We start from the raw sequence: 23,000 nt of genomic DNA, 5'->3' as shown, positions 1-23,000 counted from the left end.
AGGCACCAAAGCAATACTACTTCTTCCTAGTCCTCTTTTTTGTTTTCCATAGAATCACAGCAATAAATGAGTATGATATTCTAATGATGATCAATTTTCTGTATGGATCAATGGGATATGACTGGCCCTCATTCCATAACTGCCATTGCCCGATTTCCTTCCATTTTTCCATGCAAGTTCTCAACATGAGAAAGTGTATCCAAATCTCTGTCCCAGGAAATGAAAGGTAATTAAAGAAATCTTGAGGCCCTTGAGAACTGTACTGTCTGTGGTTATGAAAGTAAGAAAGAAACAGAGTAAGGAAGGAAAATAAAGGAAAACCTGGAACTCAAGATAGAAATTCCCCAAGGAGAATTCTCTTATATTGCAGGTATAGAAAGGTAACTTGTTTATTCTTTCAATAATCCTCCCAAACCCCAGGGACACTCTCTCTCAGGCTTTGAATATCTAAATATCTGTGGATCATAAAAGACAGGCAGAATTTCAGAAAGAAGAGGTTTCAGAAGATGAAGAGCTTATGCTGTAATTCCAGTATAAACTATCACATCAAATATTTTTCTACTCTTTATTTTTCAAAAATTTTCTACTATTTACTTTTCAGAAGTGTCAATCTGATAAGTCTTCTTAGCTATGAATTTGAACACTCAATAATCAGGTAGGAGAATGAACCAGGAGACAGGCTGGGGAGTTGCCCATATCCTCTGTCTTCTTGCCTGTATTCAATGTACAAGTCAAGGATTTAGACCTGTTTCCTATCTTACCATGAACCTTGTCTTTGTGGATAATGAAGACTCTTTGTTGCCTACATTTTTATTGCCATATCTCTAGATAGTCTCCAAAGTAAATAAGTAATCAATAAATATTCAAGATGCAATGAAATAAATATTTGGTACAGAAAATCTCATGTTATTTTCTTTAGATGTTAGGGAAAGATTTTGTCCCCAAGTGAATGTTTTTAATGTAATTTTGTTTTGCAAGTAGAGGACCAAAAACGATGTTTGATATATGTGTATCTTGATCAGGAGTGATAAAATTTAACAGTATACAAAATAGACATGGCTATCAAGGAAGGCAACTCTGAATTCCTGAAGCCATATTTACAAAAAAGATGTGCAGCGTCGAGCACAGCCGGTGAGAAAGACCTGAAACCTGGGGGTTGAGGGGGGCCCGTAATGAAATATAGATATACATAATTTGGCAAGCGAGAAGTCAGGGGACCTTCTTGCTCGCCATGGCAGGAAGACAAAATGGCTCCTTTCAGCCCTCACTTTTATTGGCAGAAGTCACATGAGCTCATTCAGTTCAGTTCAGTTCGGTTCGGTTGCTCAGTCGTGTCCGACTCTTTGCGACCCCATGAAACGCAGCACGCCAGGCTTTCCTGTCCATCACCAACTCCCGGAGTTCACTCAGACTCACGTCCATCGAGTCAGTGATGCCATCCAGCCATCTCATCCTCTGTCGTCCCCTTCTCCTCCTGCCCCCAATCCCTCCCAGCATCAGAGTCTTTGCCAATGAGTCAACTCTTCGCATAAGGTGGCCAAAGTACTGGAGTTTCAGCTTCAGCATCATTTCCTCCAAAGAAATCCCGGGGCTGATCTGCTTCAGAATGGACTGGTTGAATCTCCTTGCAGTCCATGAGATCATTAGGAAATAGCTATACTGGGGAGTTTGATCAGCGCACCATCAAGAAGGAGTAAAATTAAGGCTCTGTTGTTAATCAGGAACATCTTGCTTTGTTTCCATGAGGACGGACACAGGGGCAGCCAGTGAAGCTGACAGACAGCAAGTTCAGCTCCACGTATGCCCGTTGGGCATGCTTACTAGGACAATCTCGGGGCGGGGGGTGGGGGGGGGGGGGGCGGTTTGCCGCACACTCCTGTCATGGGGTAGGTTCTGATCCCTGCCTTGCCAGGCTGTAACAAAGATGTAATCAAGGGTAGATAATTTCCCAAAATTTTCTCTAACTACAAAAGTGATAATCCCATGGGATCTCTGGAAATGTTCCCTAGACATTTTCTGGGAATGTTCCCTGGGAATCTGGAAATGATTCACTTTTTTATTCTAGTCAAATCAAATCTTTCTCCTTTCATAGATTTCCCAGACTTTGAATGATTCCTTTTTATAGCAAGTGCTCCAATGTCTGCCTCTCTATTCAGATTTCCTTATAGCTCTTATTATTCTCTCATTATCTATTTTTCTTAAGTAAAAACTTCAGATGGTTTCTTCCTAGGTCAAGAGATAGCACTGTGGTGGAGTACTTAAAAATTTCCCTGCTTTTGGAGTTGATTTAGGATGATAAAGGGCAACTTGTATCAGAGAAGATGATAATCTGGCTAAATCCTGGAAGAAAGACAAATATTAATGATAAATCTAATTCTTAAAATGTTTCAGTAACAGTCCATAACCAACACGTGACCTTATTTAAATAGCAATGTTCCTCCAAATATTATTGTCTAGATGGGAAAATCCTCAGCTATGGGACTCTGTTCCCATCAGAGATTGCATTCCATATGTTATTTTGTCTTTTCTTTCAAGTGATGCTGAATCAAACCTCAGTCACTGAATTTCTCCTCCTGCCAGTGACAGACATCCAAGTATTGCAGCCTGTTCTCTTTGTGGTTTTCCTTGCAACTTACATTGTCAATGTGGCTGGGAATGCAGCCGTCCTGATGGTTGTCGTCTCTGATTCAAGGCTCCATTCTCCTATGTATTTTTTCCTTGGAAACTTGTCATGTCTAGATATCTGCTACTCCACGGTGACTCTGCCAAAGATGCTGGAGAACTTCCTCTCTACACACAAAGCAATTTCTTTCTTGGGATGCATAAGCCAGCTTCATTTCTTCCACTTCCTGGGCAGCGCAGAGTCCCTGTTGCTGGCCGTGATGGGCTTTGACCGCTTTGTGGCTATCTGCAAACCACTTCATTACCCTCTTATCATGAGTCATCAAGTCTGTGTCCAGATGGCTGTCACTGTCTGGATTATTGGGTTTTTCCATGCCCTGCTGCACTCAGTAATGACCTCTCACTTAAAATTCTGTGGTTCCAATCATATCCACCACTTCTTCTGTGATGTTAAGCCATTGTTGGAGTTGGCCTGTGGGAGCACTGAGCTCAATGAGTGGCTGCTCAATACTGTCACAGGGACCTTTGCCATTGGCCCATTTTTTCTAACACTTCTATCCTATGCCTACGTTATTATCTATCTTTTTTTCAAGACCCACTCTTGCAGCATGCTCCATAAAGCACTGTCTACTTGTGTCTCCCACTTCATGGTAGTTGTTCTTTTCTACGCTCCCGTAGTTTTCACTTATATTCGTCCTGCCACAGGGAGCTCTGTGGAGCAGGATCAGATCATTGCCATTATGTACAGTGTGGTCACTCCTGTACTAAATCCACTGATCTATACTCTGAGGAACAAGGAAGTGAAGGGGGCCTTGAGGAGAGGGATCAGTAGAAGACTCTGACCTGAAGTCGAGAGAATTCTTCTGAGGCATAAAGGGGCAAAGAGAAAACTGACATGTGCAGTCATACTGCTTTTCTAATTGTTTACCATTTGTAAAAGCAGAAGAAAGTGTATAAAGGAAATGTAAGTGGGTAAGTCCAGTATATTTTGTTAAATAATGCATTTCTAGTAATATAATGGAAACTTAAACAAACAGACGTGGAATCTTAATGCTGAATCTGTTGCGGGATATCAATTGATGAAACTGATTTGTTATGTATTCTTTTGTGTTCTTGAATAAAATTAGATACAGAAATTTGTCTTAGTTACCCATGTACTCTGTAATTGAATAGTATTTAGGTCTGTTTACGTGTGTGTTCCCTGTAAGTTTATATATCAAAATATGAACTATAAAATCTTATGCTGTAATATTTTAAGGTATTGAATTAATGGCCCTGATTACTCAACTGGAAAAATAAATGGTAACTCACTTATGAGCTAAAGGATATTTTTAAGGGATAAATAATATATGTCATGATTTGTTTTTCTCCAATCTGGAAGCAAGTAAGTAATTAAAGCAAAAAATATTTTGAGTATTAATTAACAGAGATAAAATAACCAATGGTTTATCTAAAGAATTTTGTAAACTCTGACTCCAAATATGTTTTATAAGTCAATTGGACCACCTGTCAAAGATAGTTGTAAAATATTGTTATAAGTGGAGGCAGCTTAAAAAAAATCTCAGGAATAACTTTCTTGCCCATTGGTATATTTCATCCTCAATTTTGGGTCTCTTGAAAATTCAGTTTCAAGACTTTTCCTTGTAATATATTTTCTTTTTTATTTCTATATTTACTTTCACAGATAACAGTGTGATATAATATCATGTAATATCAGTGAAATATGAAGAACTCATCCAAAATTCCTCTTGTTTTCCTTACCTGTCATCAAGCTTATACTAAGTGAAAACTATTACACAGTAACTGCTGAAGTATTTTTGGAGGTAATAGGCAAGAATTACTATGTTCCTCACTTTCTAAGTTCTTAGAAGTGTCACTGGACCTGAAACCATGGGGAGTGCCAGCACGTACAACTATTAGAGATATAGGATTCCCTGGTGTCCCTGCAGTGGTTAGGAGTATGCACTTCCACTGCCAAGGGCTGGGGTTCAATCCCTGCTTAGGGAACTAAGATTCCACAAGCTGGGCAGCACAACCACAGATAAATAATAGTAATAATAAATAAGTAAAAGAGAGATATATACAGGTAAGAATATAGGAGGATATTTTGAGGTTATGGACTGATCATTCACACTATTTACATTCACTTTTGTAGATCCAAAGAATTTGGTCCTAATCTTACTCACATGGTTTGGTCCAGTTTTGTTCTAGTGACAAAACAGTGACAATTCCAGTTTTGTTTATAAAAGAAAGTGTATGGGAGAAGGCATCTTAACCCTGAACTACCTCAGACCAGAATTTCTATGGATCAGAATTTTTTACATAATCTAACCTTCATGGAGACTAAACTATAGAGGAGCACATGGTTACCTACCACTGCATGACACACTGTTACCCAAAACACAGACGTTTAGACACATTTAATTAAGCTGCATTATTCTGTGGTTCAGAAATTGGGAAGAGTACAGTAGGGAGGCACTAACTCCATTTAATATATTTCAGGTCTCAACTGAGATGACTTTATCAATAGATGTATGAAAATAATTTTATAAACTTCAATATGTTTTATGACAAAAGTTCAGAGTACTGAAAATAAAAGGACACATATGACATATTGTAGCTGTATATCAGTCTCTTCAAGTTACTCTTACATAAGGAGACAGACCAGTGAATAGTAAAAGTTTTGCGTTTTAAATAATTTTTCTAAGTTACTTCCAAATCAATGTTAGGCTTCTGTTTAATTGTTAATTTCCATCCTCAACCCTATCTATAGGAAACTTTCTCAACAGAAAATTCCTCAAGGTTTTTCACTAATGAGTAACTTTGGGAACTGAGTCTCTAAGGCCAGAAAGATTTCTTTTGAGGCCAAACACTTTTTGGTCCCAAGAGAAATGAAGATTGATAATGCTCAGCTCCTAAATGCATTGTCTTTAGCTGGTACATCAGAATATTCCAAGGCCCTCAAATTCTTTGTTCTTTCCCATCCACCTACCAATAACATTGGATAGAATGAATATTTCTAAGGTCATCACTTACGGAGTAAAGATTAGAGAAACTAGAGGCAGGGGTTGAAGATGTCATGTGGCAAATGGAGTAATGGGACTTTCAAAGTGGACCATAGAGAGGTCAAGTTCTGTACTTGGTGGGCTACATAACGTAGAAAGTCTCTTTTGATTTGTGTATCTGTTTCTAGGGCGGTATATAAATCAAACCAGCTGAAAGAGCATATCTTAAATGGTAAAACTGCTATGGTAGAAATGTTTAGTTGGAAATTAAATATATATGTCTAGAGTTAGAAATATAAGTTGAAATTAAAGGTATAATTTGAGAGCTATGTGTTTATAGATATATAAGCACAGAAGACAGAAAGGAGGAGAGGTACAAAAGTGAGTAAGAAGAAGGAGGAGCAGCAAGCAGCCAGTGAGGCTGAAAACAAGTCTGCACTGGAAAGTGAGAGCTGGGTGGGTATTCTGAAAGCCAGGTTTTTTTGTTTTGGGTTTTTTCTTTTTTTTTAACGTTTGAGGTAAGAAAAAAAAAAGCATCAAGTCTGTTAAGTGTTACTGAGAGGTCAAGTAATTTAAAGACTGAGAATTGAACTTTGACATTGACAAGAGTGAATTCAGTGGAATGGTGAGACCAAACGTTTGATTGAACTCAGTTCAAGAGAAGATTAAAGGCAAACGGTTTGAAAAGTAATTGGCAATAAGCAGTGGAGACCTGGCGTGCTGCGATTCATGGGGTCGCAAAGAGGTGGACACGACTGAGCGACTGAACTGAACTGAGTGGAGACACTGAGTTTTTTGACGACTTTGCTCTAAAATCAGAGAACAGGGCCATCATCTGGAGAAGGCTACAGGAACTCACCAGGTTTCGGGTATGCTCTATCTGAGGCTAAACTTTTAAAGATGGTTAGAAAACCCTCATTACTTTGAGGTGTTAAAACAGTATTTAGGTAATTTCAATATTGAGCCACACTTATCTTGAGACCTAAGGTAAACCATATATTCTCTAGAGTTCTAAGTATATGTACATATATATAATAGTATAATTCTATCATTTATACTATAATTGAGAGATGGATATAAAATATAAACCTAGAGGTGGGTATAGTAACAGTGAGGCTATTCAGTAATAGTCAAGAAGGCATAACCTGAGAGATTTGGAATGTGAGAATTACAGCCCTGTCTGAGCTGAAGAAGTAATATTCTAAAGCGGTAAGTGGAGAAGGAAATGGCAACCCACTCCTGTATTCTTGCCTGGAAAATCCCATGGACAGAGGAACCTTGTGGGCTAGAGTCCGTGGGGTCCCAAAGAGTGGGACACAACTGAGTGAATGAACTGAAAGAGATAAAGGAGTACATGAAGACTTAATCTTGTAAAAAGTGGGAAATCTTTCAGTTCTCAATGAAAAAGGATAGAGAAAATGAAAGCAAAAAAGAGCAATACAGATGATAAAAGAATATATTTTGCTATATTTGAATTCTACACAGCACATTAATGATATCCACATCATCTGATGTTGGAGAATGATGGAAAAGCAAATTCTCATGTCCCACCTCAGAACTCTTCAATCAGAACCTCTGGGTGGATCCTAGGAATCTGGGACTTCCCTGACTCAGTAAATGATCCTTAAGCATGCTAAGGTTTCAGAATCTCTGTTCTCACGTATTTAAAAATGCTTGGCTTGAAGAAGAAAAGTGTTAAGTCTCTTTATCCTGAGTCAGTTAACACTGGAACATTTAAAGTTTGTTAGAAAAAAGGGAGAAATGATACTATCAGTGGAAAAGAAAATGTAACTGTGCCTATCACAAGATTCCTTATAAGGCTTTGATTATGGATGCCACAGACTGCAAAAATGTTGAAGAGCATCTGCCTTACACAACTTATTATTAGCAGACACAAATAAAACTTTTATTCAGGTGTAATTGATTATTTCCAAGAAGCAGAATATAGTTCATCTCTTCACAGTAGTTGACACAAAGGGCATTTTCTCCTCTACTCACACATGAGAAATACATAGATGTCTTCATGTTTTGAGAGCAACTACTGAACAATAATCCTTGGAAACAACCATATACTCATGACCTAGGTGGTGCTTAAAATAGTTTAAAGAACCATCATCCCTACTGGGCTTCCCAGGGGACACTAGTAGTAAAGAACCTGCCTGCAAATGCAGAAGATATAATGTATCTTCAATCCCTAGGTCAGGAAGACGTCCTGGAGGAGGGCATGACAACCCACTCTGGTATTCTTGCCTGGAGAATCCCATGGACAGAGGAGCCTGGCAGGCTGCAATCCATAGGATGCAAAGAGTCAGACATGACTGAGCGACTTAGCATGCATGCATTCATGCATGGTCCCTACTCCCAGGAATTTATACTATAATTGAGAAAAGGAGAATGAATGCTGCTGAGTAATGGAAAATCCTATCTTACTGATAGGAGGATGCAGATGCAGAAGTTCTTGATATAGAGGCACCAGTGGATATGTGATGCAACACGAAAAAAGATATTAGAAAAATGTAAACCAGGGAGAATCAGGCCCAAAGAAGAAAGCCCTAAAATTTATGGCAGATGCTGATAGCTTGGAACTTAGCAACTAGAGGTAGAGACAGTGAAGCCTGTTAGCTGCTGATGAAACTAACTGGGAATGAGTTGACTAGAGAAAGTTCAAAAAGAATGACAATTTAAAAAGCAGGATACAGCATGCTTGGGGCTGGTGCATGGGGATGACCCACAGAGGTGTTACGGGGAGGGAGGTGGGAGGGGGTTCATGTTTGGGAACACATGTAAGAATTAAAGATTTTAAAATTAAAAAAATAAAAAAATAAAAAATAAAATAAAAAAATAAAAAGTGAGAAAGAGTCTGAAGTGAAGGACATTTCATAGGAAATAAAACTCACCGTACTTGGTCTCAACTTGAAGGAATTAGATGAATCAATCTTTCCAACCCATGTTACCAGGACAGTTTTTGTAGGAAAGAAATTTTATTCTTGAAATGGAGAAATACTTTTGGGGGAAGACAACCCATCATCCTCTCCTACCTTCACTTACCATTTATTTCATTATCTGACATATATCATACTTTGATTTCCAAGCACTGGAGAGGAAAACCTGATCCAATCTCAACCATAATGATCATAGCATTTTGTTAGGGAGACCAACATTAACTAAATAACTTCAATATTTGAATAAATGTGATTACATCCTCCATATTACAATTGCAGTAAACTACCAAGGTGCCATGAGAACACAGAAAAGGAAGCATTGTCTTAGACAAAGAGGCAATGGAGGACTTTCCTAAGAAAGTTAGAGGTTAGAAGGATGAGCAAGAACTGACTTGAAGCAGAGAATGAACGTGCTATATGTAAGGTGGCACAGTGCAGCCAGTGTTGCTGGGGAACAGACGATGAGTGGACAGTGAGACACCTCGAGGTCAAAACCAAATGAGCTTTCTAGACGTGACAAGGTATTTTTCATAACAGCAATGGTTCTCTGGAGATTCATTTTTTAAAATTTAATTGAAGTACAGTTGATTTACAGTATTGTTTTAATTTCTGCTGTACAAAATAGTGACTCAGTTATACATCTTTTATTTTTCATGTTCTTTTCCATTATGGTTTATCAGAGAATATTGAATATGTTCAGTGTGCCATATAAGTAGGATCTTGCTGTTTATCCATCCTATACATAATACTTTGCTTTGCTAATCCTAAATGCCCGATACTTACCTCCTCCACCTGTTTCCTCCTCTTCCCCCTCCCCCTTGGCAACCACAAGTCTGCTCTTTTTACTTCCCTGACCAGGGATTGATCCCCAGCCATGGCAGGCAGTGAGAGCAATGAGTCCTAACTACTGGGCTGCCAGGGAACTCCCACAAGCCTGTTCTCTAGTTCTGTGAGTCTGTTTCTGTTTCATAGATACGTTCATTTGTGCCATTTTTTAGATTCCACATATAACTGATATCATATGGTATTCATCTTTCCCTTTCTGATTTACTTCACTTAGTATGATCATCTCTAGGTCAATCTATGTTGCTGCAAATAGCATTATTTCTTTTTTTAATGACTGAGTAATATTCCATTGCAATAACCTCAGATATGCAGATGACACCACCCTTATGGCAGAAAGGGAAGAGGAACTAGAAAGCCTCTTAAGGAAAGTGAAAGAGGAGAGTGAAAAAGTTGGCTTAAAGCTAAACATTGAGAAAATGAAGATCATGGCATCTGGTCCCATCACTTCATGGGAAATAGATGGGGAAACAGTGGCAGACTTTATTTTGGGGAGCTCCAAAATCACTGCAGATGGTGACTGCAGCCATGAAATTAAAAGATGCTTACTCCTTGGAAGGAAAGTTATGACCAACCTAGATAGCGTATTCAAAAGCAGAGACATTACTTTGCCGACAAAGGTCCATCTAGTCAAGGCTACGGTCTTTCCAGTGGTCATGTATGGATGTGAGAGTTGGACTGTGAAGAAAGCTGAGCACCAAAGAATTGATGCTTTTGAACTGTGGTGTTGGAGAAGACTCTTGAGAGTCCCTTGGACTGCAAGGAGATCCAACCAGTCCATTCTAAAGGAGACCAGTCCTGGGTGTTCAGTGGAAGGGCTGATGCTAAAGCTGAAACTCCAATACTTTGGCCACCTCATGCGAAGAGTTGACTCATTGGAAAAGACCCTGATGCTGGGAGGGATTGGAGACAGGAGGAGAAGGGGATGACAGAGGATGAGATGGCTGGATGGCATCACTGACTCGATGGACATGAGTTTGAGTAAATTCCGGGAGTTGGTGATGGACAGGGAGTCCTGGCGTGCTACGATTCATGGGGTCACAAAAAGTCAGACACAACTGAGCGACTGAACTGGACTGAGCGACTGAACTGAACTGAACTGAATATTCCATTGTGTTCCGTGTTTACATCTTCTTTCCCCATTCATCTGTCAATAAGTATTTAGGTTTTTCCATATCTTTGTTATTGTAAATAGTGTTGCTATGAACATAAGGGTACATGTGACTTTTTTAATCATAGTTTTGTCTGGGTATATGCCCAGAAGTGCTGAGAAGGCAATGGCACCCCACTCCAGTACTCTTGCCTGGAAAATCCCATGGATGGAGGAGCCTAGTAGGCTGCAGTCCAAGGGGTCGCTAAGAGTAGGACATGACTGAGCGACTTCACTTTCACTTTTCACTTTCATGCATTGGAGAAGGAAATGGCACCCGACTCCAGTGTTCTTGCCTGGAGAATCCCAGGGACGGGGGAGCCTGGTGGGCTGCCGTCTATGGGGTTGCACAGAGTCAGACACAACTGAAGTGACTTAGCAGCATGCCCAGAAGTGAAACTGCTGGGTCATATGGCAACTCTACTTTTAGTTTTTGGAGGAACCTCCATACTTTTTTCCACAGTGGATGCAAAAATTTACATTCCCACCAACAGTGTAAGAGGGTTGCTTTTGCTCCATGTTCTATCCAGCACTTATCATTTTGTATACTTTTTAATGGTGGGCATTCTTACTCATGTAAGGTGGTACCTCATTGTAGTTTTGATTTGCATTTCTCTAATAATTAGCAATGCTGAGCATCTTTACATGCACCTACTGGCCATTTGTATGTAGAGACCCATTTTTTAAACAATGAAGTGACATGATGAGATCTTCTGTTTTGAAAAGACCATAGTATGGAGAATGTATGGGATGGGGGCATGATCCTTGTGAAAACAGTTAGGAGGATACTGACTGTGTAGGTGGGTAGGTATTTATTGAGCCCCTTCTATGTGCCAGGCATTAAGCTAAGTACTGAAACACAGCCTGTGCCTTGAAAGACTCACTGTCTTGTGAAGAAAACAGATTAACAAGCAAGTAGTTAAATCACCAATTATACAAAGTATCATTAAGAAAACTCTTTACACTTTAAGACCTCCAGGAAATCTCTGTTGTTTCTCTCATTCTCTTCCCTTGATGTTTCCTTAATTTGACCATCTTTTGTGAGGTACACCTGTTGTCTTCCCCACTGGTATTTTGTTTATCCATTCTTCCGATTGGTGGTATAAGTAAAACCCATTGCCAAGGGAAAGGATCCAAGGTTTTATCCATCTGTAGCTAACTAAGTGAATCCTCTTTATGCTGATTCTTTTCCTGTAGCCCATCAAGACCTGAAATGAACTGCAGCAAAAACCCTGACTTTGTCCTCTCAGGACTGTCCCCTGACCCAGACAAGCCACAGCTCCTCTTTGGTCTCTTCCTGACCCTCTACTTGCTGAGTCTCTTAGGAAACTCGCTACTGCTGCTGGCTATTGGTGCTGACATCCACCTCCACACTCCCATGTACTTCTTCCTCAGCCAGCTCTCCCTGGTCGACCTCTGCTCCACTACCACCACAGCCCCCAAAATGCTGGAGACTTTGTGGACCAGCAACGGATCGATCTCCTTCTCTGAGTGTCTAGCCCAATTATAGTTCTTCGCAGTTTTTGCTAACATGGACAACCTGCTTTTGACTGCCATGGCTATCGACCTCTATGCTGCCATCTGCCATCCCCTGCACGATGCACTCCTAATGACTCCTTGCAGATGTGCACTGCTGGTGGGTGGGGCATGGGAAGTGGCCCACTCCAACTCTTTGATCCAAACCTTGATGTTAACTCGACTATCATTCCATACTAATCTAGAGATTCCTCACTTTTTTTGTGATTTCAAACCACTCTTAAGGTTTTCCTGCTCTGATACCCACCTCAATGAGGACCTGATGATGGTTCTGACAGGACTCTTAGGAATCGGCCCTCTCCTCTGCATCATAAACTCCTATGACCATATTTTCCTTGCTGTATCTCGGGTCCCATCAGCACAGGGGAAAAAGAAAGCCCTGGCCACATGCAGCTCCCACCTTTCCACAGTCATCCTCTTCTACAGCTCAGTCTTTTCCCTGTCAGCTTCTCATGCCTCTGGGGAGCTGGGTGCTGCTGTCATGTATGCCCTGGTAACCCCCACCCTCAATCCTTTCATTTATAGTCTAAGAAATAAGGAAGTGAAGAGTTCCCTGAAAAGGATTCTGAGTATGAAAAGTTCGTGGGATTAAGGATAATCTCCATAAAAAAGCATTTGGAAAAAATCTCTCCCCACTTCACCACCACATTTACAAAGTGCGTCAGTTAACATCAAGATTCACACAGAGTGTTACATAGACAACTGGAAATAAAACTGATATAGAAACCAGGACAACTTCCATATTTAGGGAATATTTCACCCAGGGAATTCCCAAGGTTGTGAATCAACACATGAGCAATCCCACTCACCAAGAAATCAGAAATCAAGAGTTTGAAACATGGGGCACCTCAAGCAACTGAAAGTTGTAGGATAAGGCACAAGAGAAGAGGGATCTTTGTAGAAGATATCCAAAAATAGTTTGGGGGAAACAGATGCTGTGGCTGACTTCAAGGTATGAATGGAAAGACCATTTTAGACTTATCAGAAAGAAGCTGCTATAGGATTGAAATAAAACACACAAAAAGTGGAGCAGGGCTTGGAGAAGAGCAGTACCAGGAAAGTGGGCTGCTCTGCACACCTTATCAATACCCTTGTTATCAAACTATCACTCTTAAAGTCCAAGTCTTAAGAGTAAAAACCACATCCTTGAGTACACTAGACCTGACTGAACACAGGCTAAATCCAAAACCCTGACCATGCTACCAGGAAGAGAGAATTTGGAGGCTGAGTCATATCACAAAAGAGAGTGACACCTTGGGCTTTCCACAAATCCATACTCCCAGAGCATAAAACCAAGCCTACTTGATTCAAGATGATCTTCAAGGTCAAGACGACCTTCCATGAACTGACATGTCTGCTAGAACAAAAACCAATCTTCTTCTAAAGCAAGTAAGAGAATCCAGAGTTTCCTCAACAACCTATATTCAATCAAAAAATTATCAGTCATACAAATAATTGGTAAAATCTGATCAATATTCAAGAGAAAAGGAAGTGAATAAAAACTAAATTTGATGTGGCCCAGATATAGAAATCCATAGACAAATGTTTTACAACAGCTACAGATACATTCAAAACATTAAAAGAAAATATATGTTCAAATAATTAAATCACTTTGGCATTAATCAGCAACTTTTATCAACTTTTATCCCCTAAAGATATTAGGTGAAAATCTGATTGAAAACTGAATAATACACAGACCAGACAGATGCCACCTGAACCCTCTGGTCAATAATATAAATAGCATCACTAAAAATGGGACAACCAATCATTGTGCACCTCATGATATGGTGCAGTAGAAATCACAGGAGCTCTATGATATTCTGCTAAAAAGCTAACCCAGATCCAATCAAGCTTCTATCTTAATATTAGCTTTGTAGTTTAAGTGCCTGATAATTACACTTTTTATTGTAATGTAAGTGTTTGACATTAAGCTTCTGATTGCCAGGCATTTATTTCAAACACATTTATCTCAAATAAATGTATAGTCAACTACACATCTAGATAAATAGCTGGGCCACCCCACCCATGAAGTTCTTCTTTTAGAAAACCCTGGATGACCTCCATTAACTGACCACTTGAGTTACTCTGCTTTTCCCGCTCATGCTTTAATTCCTGCTCTCATGTTTTATATTCACCTATAAAGAGTGAACCTATGAAACCCTAGGCAACCCCCACCCTTGACCCTAATAGAAGCAGAGCCTCCGTCTCTCTTTCTCTCTCCCTAAATTCTCTTTGTGTGGCCCCAGATGTGCCATGTAACTTCCAAGACCTATGAATAACAAACCTTATTTTTTTCAGGGCTTTCCTGGTGGCTCAGATAGCAAAGAATCTGCCTACAATGCAGAAGACCTGGGTTTGATCTCTGGATTGGGAAGATCCCCTGCAGAGGGGAACAGCTACCTACTCCAGTATTCTGCCCTGGAGAATTCCATGGACAGAGGAACCTGGCAGTCTACAGTGAGCCTGGCAGTCTACAGAACTTTGAAAAAATAAGGTTTGTTTTTTCAAAGTTCTATCATGATTGTTGCTGAGGAGCATCCTGCAATCATAATAAGAACCACAAGGGTCAGCCCAGCCACATCATTGACCTTGATCAGAGAAATGTCTGTGGGGTCAGCCCAAGTGAGTGCCCGAGGCATTCTTAACTGATGGCATCGCAACACCATCAACAGGCTGAGACCGACACAAAACAATTTTATGTAAAATACAAGATATAGTGGTAGACACCAAACAAAACCATAAGTCAGCAGAAAGTTTAATGTAGAATATAAACTGTTCTACAGATAAAGAGATCTCTCCAATAATTCAAAGGTTTTAAAAAAAAAGAGAGAGAGAGAGAAGAAGGACTGCTGTGAAATAAGGGACTAAGAAATACAAGATACATTGTGTGAACTTTGTTTACATCTTAATTATAAGAATTTACTTAAAGATAATTAGAGAAATTTGAACCCGGCCTGTATATTAGATGCCATTGAAGTAGTATTTTTAAATATTGTGGCATCAGGTTTGGCACTTTTTTTTCTTTAAATGTCTTTATCAGTCAGCGAGCATACCAAATACAGTAGACCCTTGAACAACACCAAGGTTAAGGGCAATGAACCACTGAGAAGGTGAAGATCCACCCATAACTTTGAGTTGATCCTCCATACACATGGTTCCTCTGTACATATGAAGTTCCCTATCCACAGATTCAACCAGCCACAAATCCTGTACTGCTGCAGTTTTTACTATTGCAAATGTCTGCCTTTCAGTGGACCTATGCAGTTCAAACCCATGTTGTTCAAGGATCAAATGTACTTGCACACAGGATACAATTTATACAAACACACACAACACAATACTTATACAACTGAAATTTGCTCTAGAATTTTCCAGAAAAAGAAAAAAGAAGAAGCTTTAAGCAGTAGAAATAGGATTGGCAAATGTTGATATTGATGCTAGATGATGGCTATATGGGGTTCATTTTAATGTTTTATCTACTTTTGTGTACATTTGAAATTTTCTATAACAAAATAGCTAAACAATTAAAATGCATTCAGCTTTAAATTTATTTTAATATGTTTTTCCTTAAACCCAGAAATTCAACTCCTAAGAATTTATTGTAGGAAAATCTAAAAACTATATTTGTATGGTGAACTAAGAGCTTTCACAATAGATTACTAAATCATGTTTAGCTATGCTAAAAATCTCACAAGAATAAATAAGTACATATTGGTCAAAATAAAAAGAGGTTCAAGACATAGTCATCAATGAAAACTAGATTACAAACTTCCATGATTCAACTTGTTTTATATATATAATACAGGTAGCCAAGATCTCTAGATTTGTTTTGTGTTGCTATTTTTGTATAGCTATTTACTATAGGAAATATTGACAGCCTATTTAATAAAGAAATAATAAAATATTAAAGTAAAATGTTTTAAGTAAGCACTTTAAAGTTATTGTTCTACAATACCCATTTTTAGTATAACTATTAAACTTATCACAGAGGGAAATGTCAAAACGGAACAGTTATTCCTACCCAACCAATCCTGGAAGACATCCCAAAGTCCAAATTACATCTTTACCACCATCCTCCTTCAATCAATGGTTTCAGTTTGCTTAACATACAGAAGCCTCCATAGTGCCTGTTGAACTTCCTTATTCCTCAGGGTATAAATCACAGGATTGAAAAGAGGAGTGACCACAGTGTAGAGCAAGGCAAAGACCTTAGAGAGGAGCTGGGAGTGGACAGCCGAGGGTGCAATGTACAAAACCATGAGAGAGCCGTAGAATGTGGACACTACAGCTAGGTGGGAGGAGCACGTGGAGAAAGCCTTCCTTCTACTGGCTCCAGCAGGAACTCTCAGCACAGCCACCACGATCCGGCCATAAGATGTCAGAATCAGTCCAAAGGGAACAGTGAGGCAGACCACAGACAGAATGAATGTTGTCATTTGGGCTACACTGGGATCTGAGCAGGCCAGGCTCATCAAAGGCATGAAGTCACAGTAAAAGTGGTCAATGTGGTTGGGGCCACAGAATCTCAGTTGGGCCATGAGGGCTACAACCAATCCATCTACCAGAAAGCCAGAGAGCCAGGCTATGACCACCAGCCCCAAACACCACCTGGGTCCCATCAGGAGAGGGTAGCGGAGGGGGTAGCAGATGGCCAGGTAGCGATCATATGCCATGACAGCCAGTAGGAAGCACTCAGCAGTGGCTAAAGAACCAAAGATAAAGAACTGGAGCAAGCAACCAGCCACAGAGATGGCTGCCTCCTGCAAGAAGCCCTCCAACATTTTGGGCACCACTGAGGAAGTGTAGAGGATCTCCAGGAAGGACAGATTAGCCAGGAAGAAATACATGGGTGTGTGCAGTCTCTGAGAGCTAACCACCGCCACAATGATTAGCATGTTCCCTAGGATGATGGATGCGTAGATGACAGTGAACACAATAAAGAGAAGGAGATGCAGCTCAGCTCTGACATAGAAACCAAGAAGGACAAATTCAGTAATAGTTTGGTTTCCTATGGAGACCATTTCCATGAAGATCATCCAAGTTTCTGCAGTGATTAAGTGACAGATTCTAGTGCATCTTTGCATCTTCTACACCAAGCCTGAGATAAGTAGAGCTAAAATGAAAAAGATAAAGGTCAGTCTCAAAAACAAGAATCTTTAACACATGTTGTCCTCTTCTCTCCCCTTTTTAGTTGCTTACTGCTTTTCCAGCTCCTGTCCTCCACTGCATTCCTTAACTGTGCACATATTCAAGACTCAAGAAAGTTGATCCAAACTCACATTCCAGTCTTTGGAAACCTTAACCTATTAGTTCAATCTAATATTTTTATGATATAATACATTCTACCTTCTCAATCTCTATAACCAGTCACAGAGCCTTCCTCGTGAGCAACAGTATAATGCCATTCAAATGTCTGCTTTGTGTCCTATCACAGCTTACAATCAGCGTGATTTTTTTTTAATCTCTTTTGTCTTTCCTGAGCACAATCAGCTCCATTGTGAGTGGTTTGAAAATTCTGTCTGATACTCAAGTTTACTGTATTGTAGTCATCTTTTTCTTAACACTGTCTCTTATTCCTCTAGCACCTTATCAATTGTTGCTTGGGAAATTCTTATATAGTCCCTCTTCGCTATCCCACCATTAGTGTCATGACCTCTTTAGCACAATTTTGGCCTCGCAGTCTCTAGATTCCCCTCTCCCTTACCAAAATAATCTTCTTTACATTCTAATTTCATACAAGATTTTATACTACAAACATGACAAATAATAAGACTGAGGAATGTACAGATGCCACGTGAGTAGAGAGAAACTCAACCCAGACTAGGATCTGAGGGAGTGTAATAATCAAAGTCAGAGAGGTTCCCTGAGGAAGTAATTGTAGGTAAAAAGTCTTGAAGAACAAGAGTCAGCCAGGCAAAGGATAGGAGAGTGAGTTCAGCATTCTAGGCAGGAGAGACACAATGGAAAGCAAAGACATGTAACTGAGTGAAGAGCTGAAAATGCACCTGAGTACCTGCAAGGAAGATCTCATATGCTATCCAAAGGGATGTGTGTGTGTTTATTAAAAATGAGAATGTATCAAATGATTGGAAGCAGAGGGGAAAAATATAGGAAAAATGCAGCTATTCCTGTGTGTGTGTGTGTTATCACAGAATCAGCTAGCAGAGTCTGTGAAAATATGGTTGTCATACACAAGACGGTTCTTGGGAATGTTTTAAAAATTTACTCAGGTACTTCCATAGAGGTCCAGTGGTTAAGACTGTGCACTTCCACCACAGGGGCACGGGTTTGATCCCTGGTCAGGGAACTAAGATCCTGCCTGCTATGCAGCCAAAAACTCTCAGAGGGAGAGGGAGGGATGATTTGGGAGAATGGCATTGAGACATGTATACTATCATGTAAGAATCGAATCACCAGTCTATGTCCGATGCAGGATACAGCATGCTTGGGGCTGGTGCATGGGGATGACCCAGAGGGATGTTGTGGGGAGGGAGGTGGGAGGGGGGTTCATGTCTGGGATCATGTCAATGTATGGCAAAACCAATACAGTATTGTAAAGTAAAATAAATAAAAAAATAAAAATTCACTCACATGAAAACTATTTTCAAGTCATAGCACAATCCTGGCTTTTCAGATCACCACATTTCACTCTATTTTTCAAGGGGTTGGGGAAGTGGGGAGAAAGAAGGAAAACAGAAGATAAAAGGAAGTGAAGATTATAGAGAAATGGGAAAGTTTTAGTGGAAGACGTTGCAACACTGGAATTCCAGAGGGCAACTGGGATTTCTTCAAATCCCTTTGAAAAACAGACTTTTGACTCTCTGGGTTAAAGAAAATGTGTTTATGATCAGAGGAGAAAATTCCATAAATACCAATTCTTTACTTATATTTTAAAGAATCTGTGAATTAAGCTGTGAACAATTATACAAAAATAAGAAACTCACCTGCAAGCACTTCCAAAGGAAAAAAATTGTGAAAAGCAGACTATGTGCTAAGATCTTCCAAAGAGTTCAGATTATTGAAGTTTCCCAACTTCAACTCCTCCCTTCTTGAGCTCAACCTGAAATAATGTAGGACATTGAATAGAAATGTCACACCTGTCACCTTCCACTCCCCAGAGCCATTCTCTCTTCCATCCATGTCCTTTTCTAGGTTCCCAATTCCTTTGGCTTTTCCTTGTTGTAGGTCCTTCCCTTTATCACAAAAGAGGGCTGACAATTGCCAAGAGGGGAGGGGCCCCTGAGAACCAATTACAGATTGACTGGAGAGCAACCTTAAATGAAAAGGAAATATCAGCCCCCTGAGATACTTGTCTTTCTCCAGAGGAGGTTCCTGAACTGTTGGCTTGACCAAAAGTAGAGCAGAAACCAAGGGTTATATGGAAACCCACCTTTCCATCTCCATGGGGGCTAATGCTCTCTGCTAAGCTCTCAATCCTTCTACCCTACACCCAGCTTTCATATCTTTCACCATCCCAGAAAAGTATTTCAGTTGAGACAGCCCTTGAGGAGTAGTTTATGTGGCTTATCAAGGCCTTGCCAATGCTGGGCCTGATTCAAGGGGAAGGAAGCTGGCGTATTATTACAAAGTAACGTCTACATGATTATATGGCCTTTCAGTGTCCTCCGTGCCCAAATGCCTGCCTGACAGCTCATCTCCTACTATTCCCTTCTGCAAATTCTCCACAGATACCAGGCTGATCTATTGACTTTTCATCCCCAGCATTGTGTTCAGTCACTTCACTGTCATCCATCTGAGTCAAACCCTTGCTTCATTCCCATTGCTTTTCTAACAGACCAACAAGGAAAGCCCCCTTCTTTGAACTCCTGTAAGGTCCACTGTCTACAGCCAACAGTAAATGCCGCCTACATTTTTTTTTTAATTCTATAGCTTAAATCATAACTATAATACACCCTAACTGTAACAATTCAAATAAAATAGTAATCTCAAAAAAAAATGAAGATTCTCTCTTTCTTCCCCTCAAACACTCCACACAACTGAGGAAATCATTGTGAAATGTTAGTGTCTGTATTTAAATACCTTTCCATTTACTTATAAAAACATATGCAGACATAATGTGGGTGCTCAGTTGCTCAGTCATGTCTGACCCTCTGTGACCCCATGGACTATCTGTAGCCCACTTGTTTCCTCTACCCTTGAAATTTTCCAGGCAAGAATGCTAGATCAGGTTGACATTTCCTACTTCAGAGGATCTTCCCAACCCAAAGCTCAAATCCGTGTCTGTTGTGTCTCCTGAACTGACAGGTGGATTCTTTACCAAAGTGCCACTTGGTTAGCCGTAGTATCCAATGATTATTTCCGATGGTGCCAAAGAATTCCATGATATTTGTCAAACAGAAAAATTAAAGTACAAAACAGTATGCTTAGTATGTTTCCATTTGTGTAAAATGCATAAAATAAACCACTCATACCTGTTTATATGGGCATAGTCAAGAAACTGAGACAGGCCTAGTAGCTGGGACCTTTTGCTCTAGTGCTGCAAAGCTTGCACCTTGACACACCTCTCTTCCAGCTACAAAATACAAAGAAACTATATGAAACTAAAGATAACTGTGGGCCTGGGCGAGTTCTGGACCAAAAGATACAAAAGACTAAAGACCCAACTGCCATTTCTGAAGAGCTAGGAGCAAAAACTGGGTGTTGGTAGCAAAAGCAGGGTACTGAGGATGCCCCCCTGCCCTTAACAATACAAAATGGTATGCAAACCATCTAAGCCATCCCCCTGGCCCCATCCCTCTTCCCACCCTCAGCATCACCTCATGTAAGGAAGGAGCTCACCCTTCCTCTGTAGCAAGTAATCAAATCTGTTACTTGTTTTCACTCCTTCATGCAGGGAGTGAAGGAGCCTCAGTAAAGTCTTGCCTGAATTTCTTGTCTGGCTTCTAGACAATTTCTATTGACTGGGGAAAGTCAAGAATCCTGATGGGTATCAAAACTACTCTATCTGTACCTGGATTCTAGGTAAGGGTATCAGTGGTTTCGGGTGATAGAAAGATATAATATTCATTGCGTACATTTTTTAAAAATTGCTGTGTAAAAACTTTACTGTTTAAATTTTTATGTTTACCAGTTATCCTATACACAGCTCTTTAAATTCATTTTTTATTTATCAAATTCCAAAAGTAATAGATTCATATTGTAACAAATGAAAACATGATGGGTCCTCCATGTCACTAGGCTATTTCACAAACCAGAGCCCAGTTCTCTTATCTGGTTATTGTTAATAGTTCCCCGATCCCTTCCCTTGCATCTTAAGAAATTTGCACCCAAGGAGTCTTTAACAACAGGATTTCATGGACCTAACTGGAAATATTGTTTTATCCCGTACCTTCCAAAACTTCTTGAGGATCAGAGATTCAATTTTACACAAAAGAGATGGTATTCTATCCAGCCAGATTTTAGCAAATCATAGTCTTTTGTGGTTTCTATTAGAAATTTAGCCTTCTTCTTCACTAGACTCAAGCTAGAAATAAGTAATAATCAGGGCAAGTAGTGTATCCTATTCATCTTTGTTCCAGAGGTACATTGTAGTTGTTTCATAAATGGGTAGCAAAACAATGAATAGAAATGCCTTCATGGATGCCTAAATGAAAAACATGGGTATTTGACTCATAATCCTTGGCCTTCTGAAAATGTCTTAAAGTTTCAGCTGGGAAGAAAACACCAAAGATTGCAAGAGGAGATAAGATTAGAATAGTCAATATTCATAATTTCTGTATTCAGTATATGTCAAAATGCTTGCTCTCTAAAATTTATTTGTAATCCCAAAATCAATATTTTCAGTACTTTTCTACTTGTGCACATGGTGAAAAATTGAGTCAGCTGATAGACATGTTGCCAGCTTAGGTAGAACAAGATAAAGTTTTGCCCTCTTGTTTCAGTTCTATGCTATAAGTAAGTGGCCTTTTCATGGTATATTTAGTGCCACGTTTTTCACAGTTTGGGGTGTTTTTCGGTGATCTCACTGGTCCCTAAGTGTAGTACAAAAGTGCTGTCTAATTTCCCAAGGGCAAAAAGACTGTGATGGGCCTTACAGAGAAAAATGCATGTATTAGATAAGCTCTTTTCAGCCATGAGTTACAGTGCTATTGGCTGTGAGTTCAGGGTTAATGAATGACATATATGTAGTGTCTTTAAACAGAAGCACACTTAAGTCTATACGTTGATCAGTTGACAAAAAGGTGACCAAGAGCTTGTAAGAATATAACCCTGAATTTCCCCTAGAGCAAAAATAAGCATTTGATACTCACGAACAACTTCAGTGTTCAAGGAAATTGTATATAAAAAGCATAATTATTGCAAATAGCAAGAAATTGTTGCATCTCACTTTTTTTAAATTAAGTCTTTATTGAACTTGTGACAAAATGGCTTCTGTTTTATGTTTTGGTTTTTTGGCCAGGAGGCATGTGGGATCTTAGCTCCTGGACCAGGAATCAAACCCACACCCCCTTCACTGGAAGGCAAAGTCTTAACCACTGGACTACTAAAGAAGTCCCTGTAATCTCATTTAAAAATGAGAAATCTAAACATCTATCCTACTCAAACTATTCCAGAAAATTGCAGAGGAAGGTAAACTCCAAACCTCATTCTATGAGGCCACGTCACCCTAATACCAAAACCAGACAAAGATGCCACAAAAAAAGAAAACTACAGGCCAATATCACTTATGAACATAGATGCAAAAATTCACAACAAAATTCTAGCAAACAGAATCCAACAACATCATACATGATGGCCAAGTGGGCTTTATCCAGGGATGCAAGGATTCTTCAATATTTGCAAATCAATCAATGTGATACACCACATTAACAAATTGAAAAATAAAAACCACATATTATCTCAATAGATGCAGAGAAAGCCTTTGATAAAAGTCAACACACA

The 23,000-nt window shown here is 39.7% G+C and overlaps 2 protein-coding genes and 1 pseudogene across 2 annotated transcripts; 2 read left to right on the top strand and 1 right to left on the bottom strand.

The window, feature by feature from the left end:
- Positions 1–2,510: 2,510 nt before the first annotated feature.
- Positions 2,511–3,464, top strand: LOC101114731 (olfactory receptor 12D2-like). The gene has a single exon (XM_004019014.5). It carries the CDS (start codon positions 2,511–2,513, stop codon positions 3,462–3,464), a length of 954 nt encoding a protein of 317 aa, XP_004019063.5.
- Positions 3,465–11,775: 8,311 nt separating this feature from the next.
- LOC101112357 (olfactory receptor 1361-like) lies at positions 11,776–12,690 on the top strand (annotated as a pseudogene).
- A 3,487-nt stretch (positions 12,691–16,177) lies between these two features.
- On the bottom strand, positions 16,178–17,125 carry LOC101114473 (olfactory receptor 11A1). Its single transcript, XM_004019013.3, has one exon. The coding sequence runs from the start codon at positions 17,123–17,125 to the stop codon at positions 16,178–16,180; it is 948 nt and encodes a 315-aa protein (XP_004019062.2).
- Between the last annotated feature and the right edge of the window lie 5,875 nt (positions 17,126–23,000).

Source organism: Ovis aries, chromosome 20, assembly GCF_016772045.2.
Source record: "Ovis aries strain OAR_USU_Benz2616 breed Rambouillet chromosome 20, ARS-UI_Ramb_v3.0, whole genome shotgun sequence".
Lineage (NCBI taxonomy): Eukaryota > Metazoa > Chordata > Mammalia > Artiodactyla > Bovidae > Ovis > Ovis aries.
Note: the sequence above shows the minus strand (reverse complement) of the source record. Positions and strands in the feature narration are given on the sequence as shown.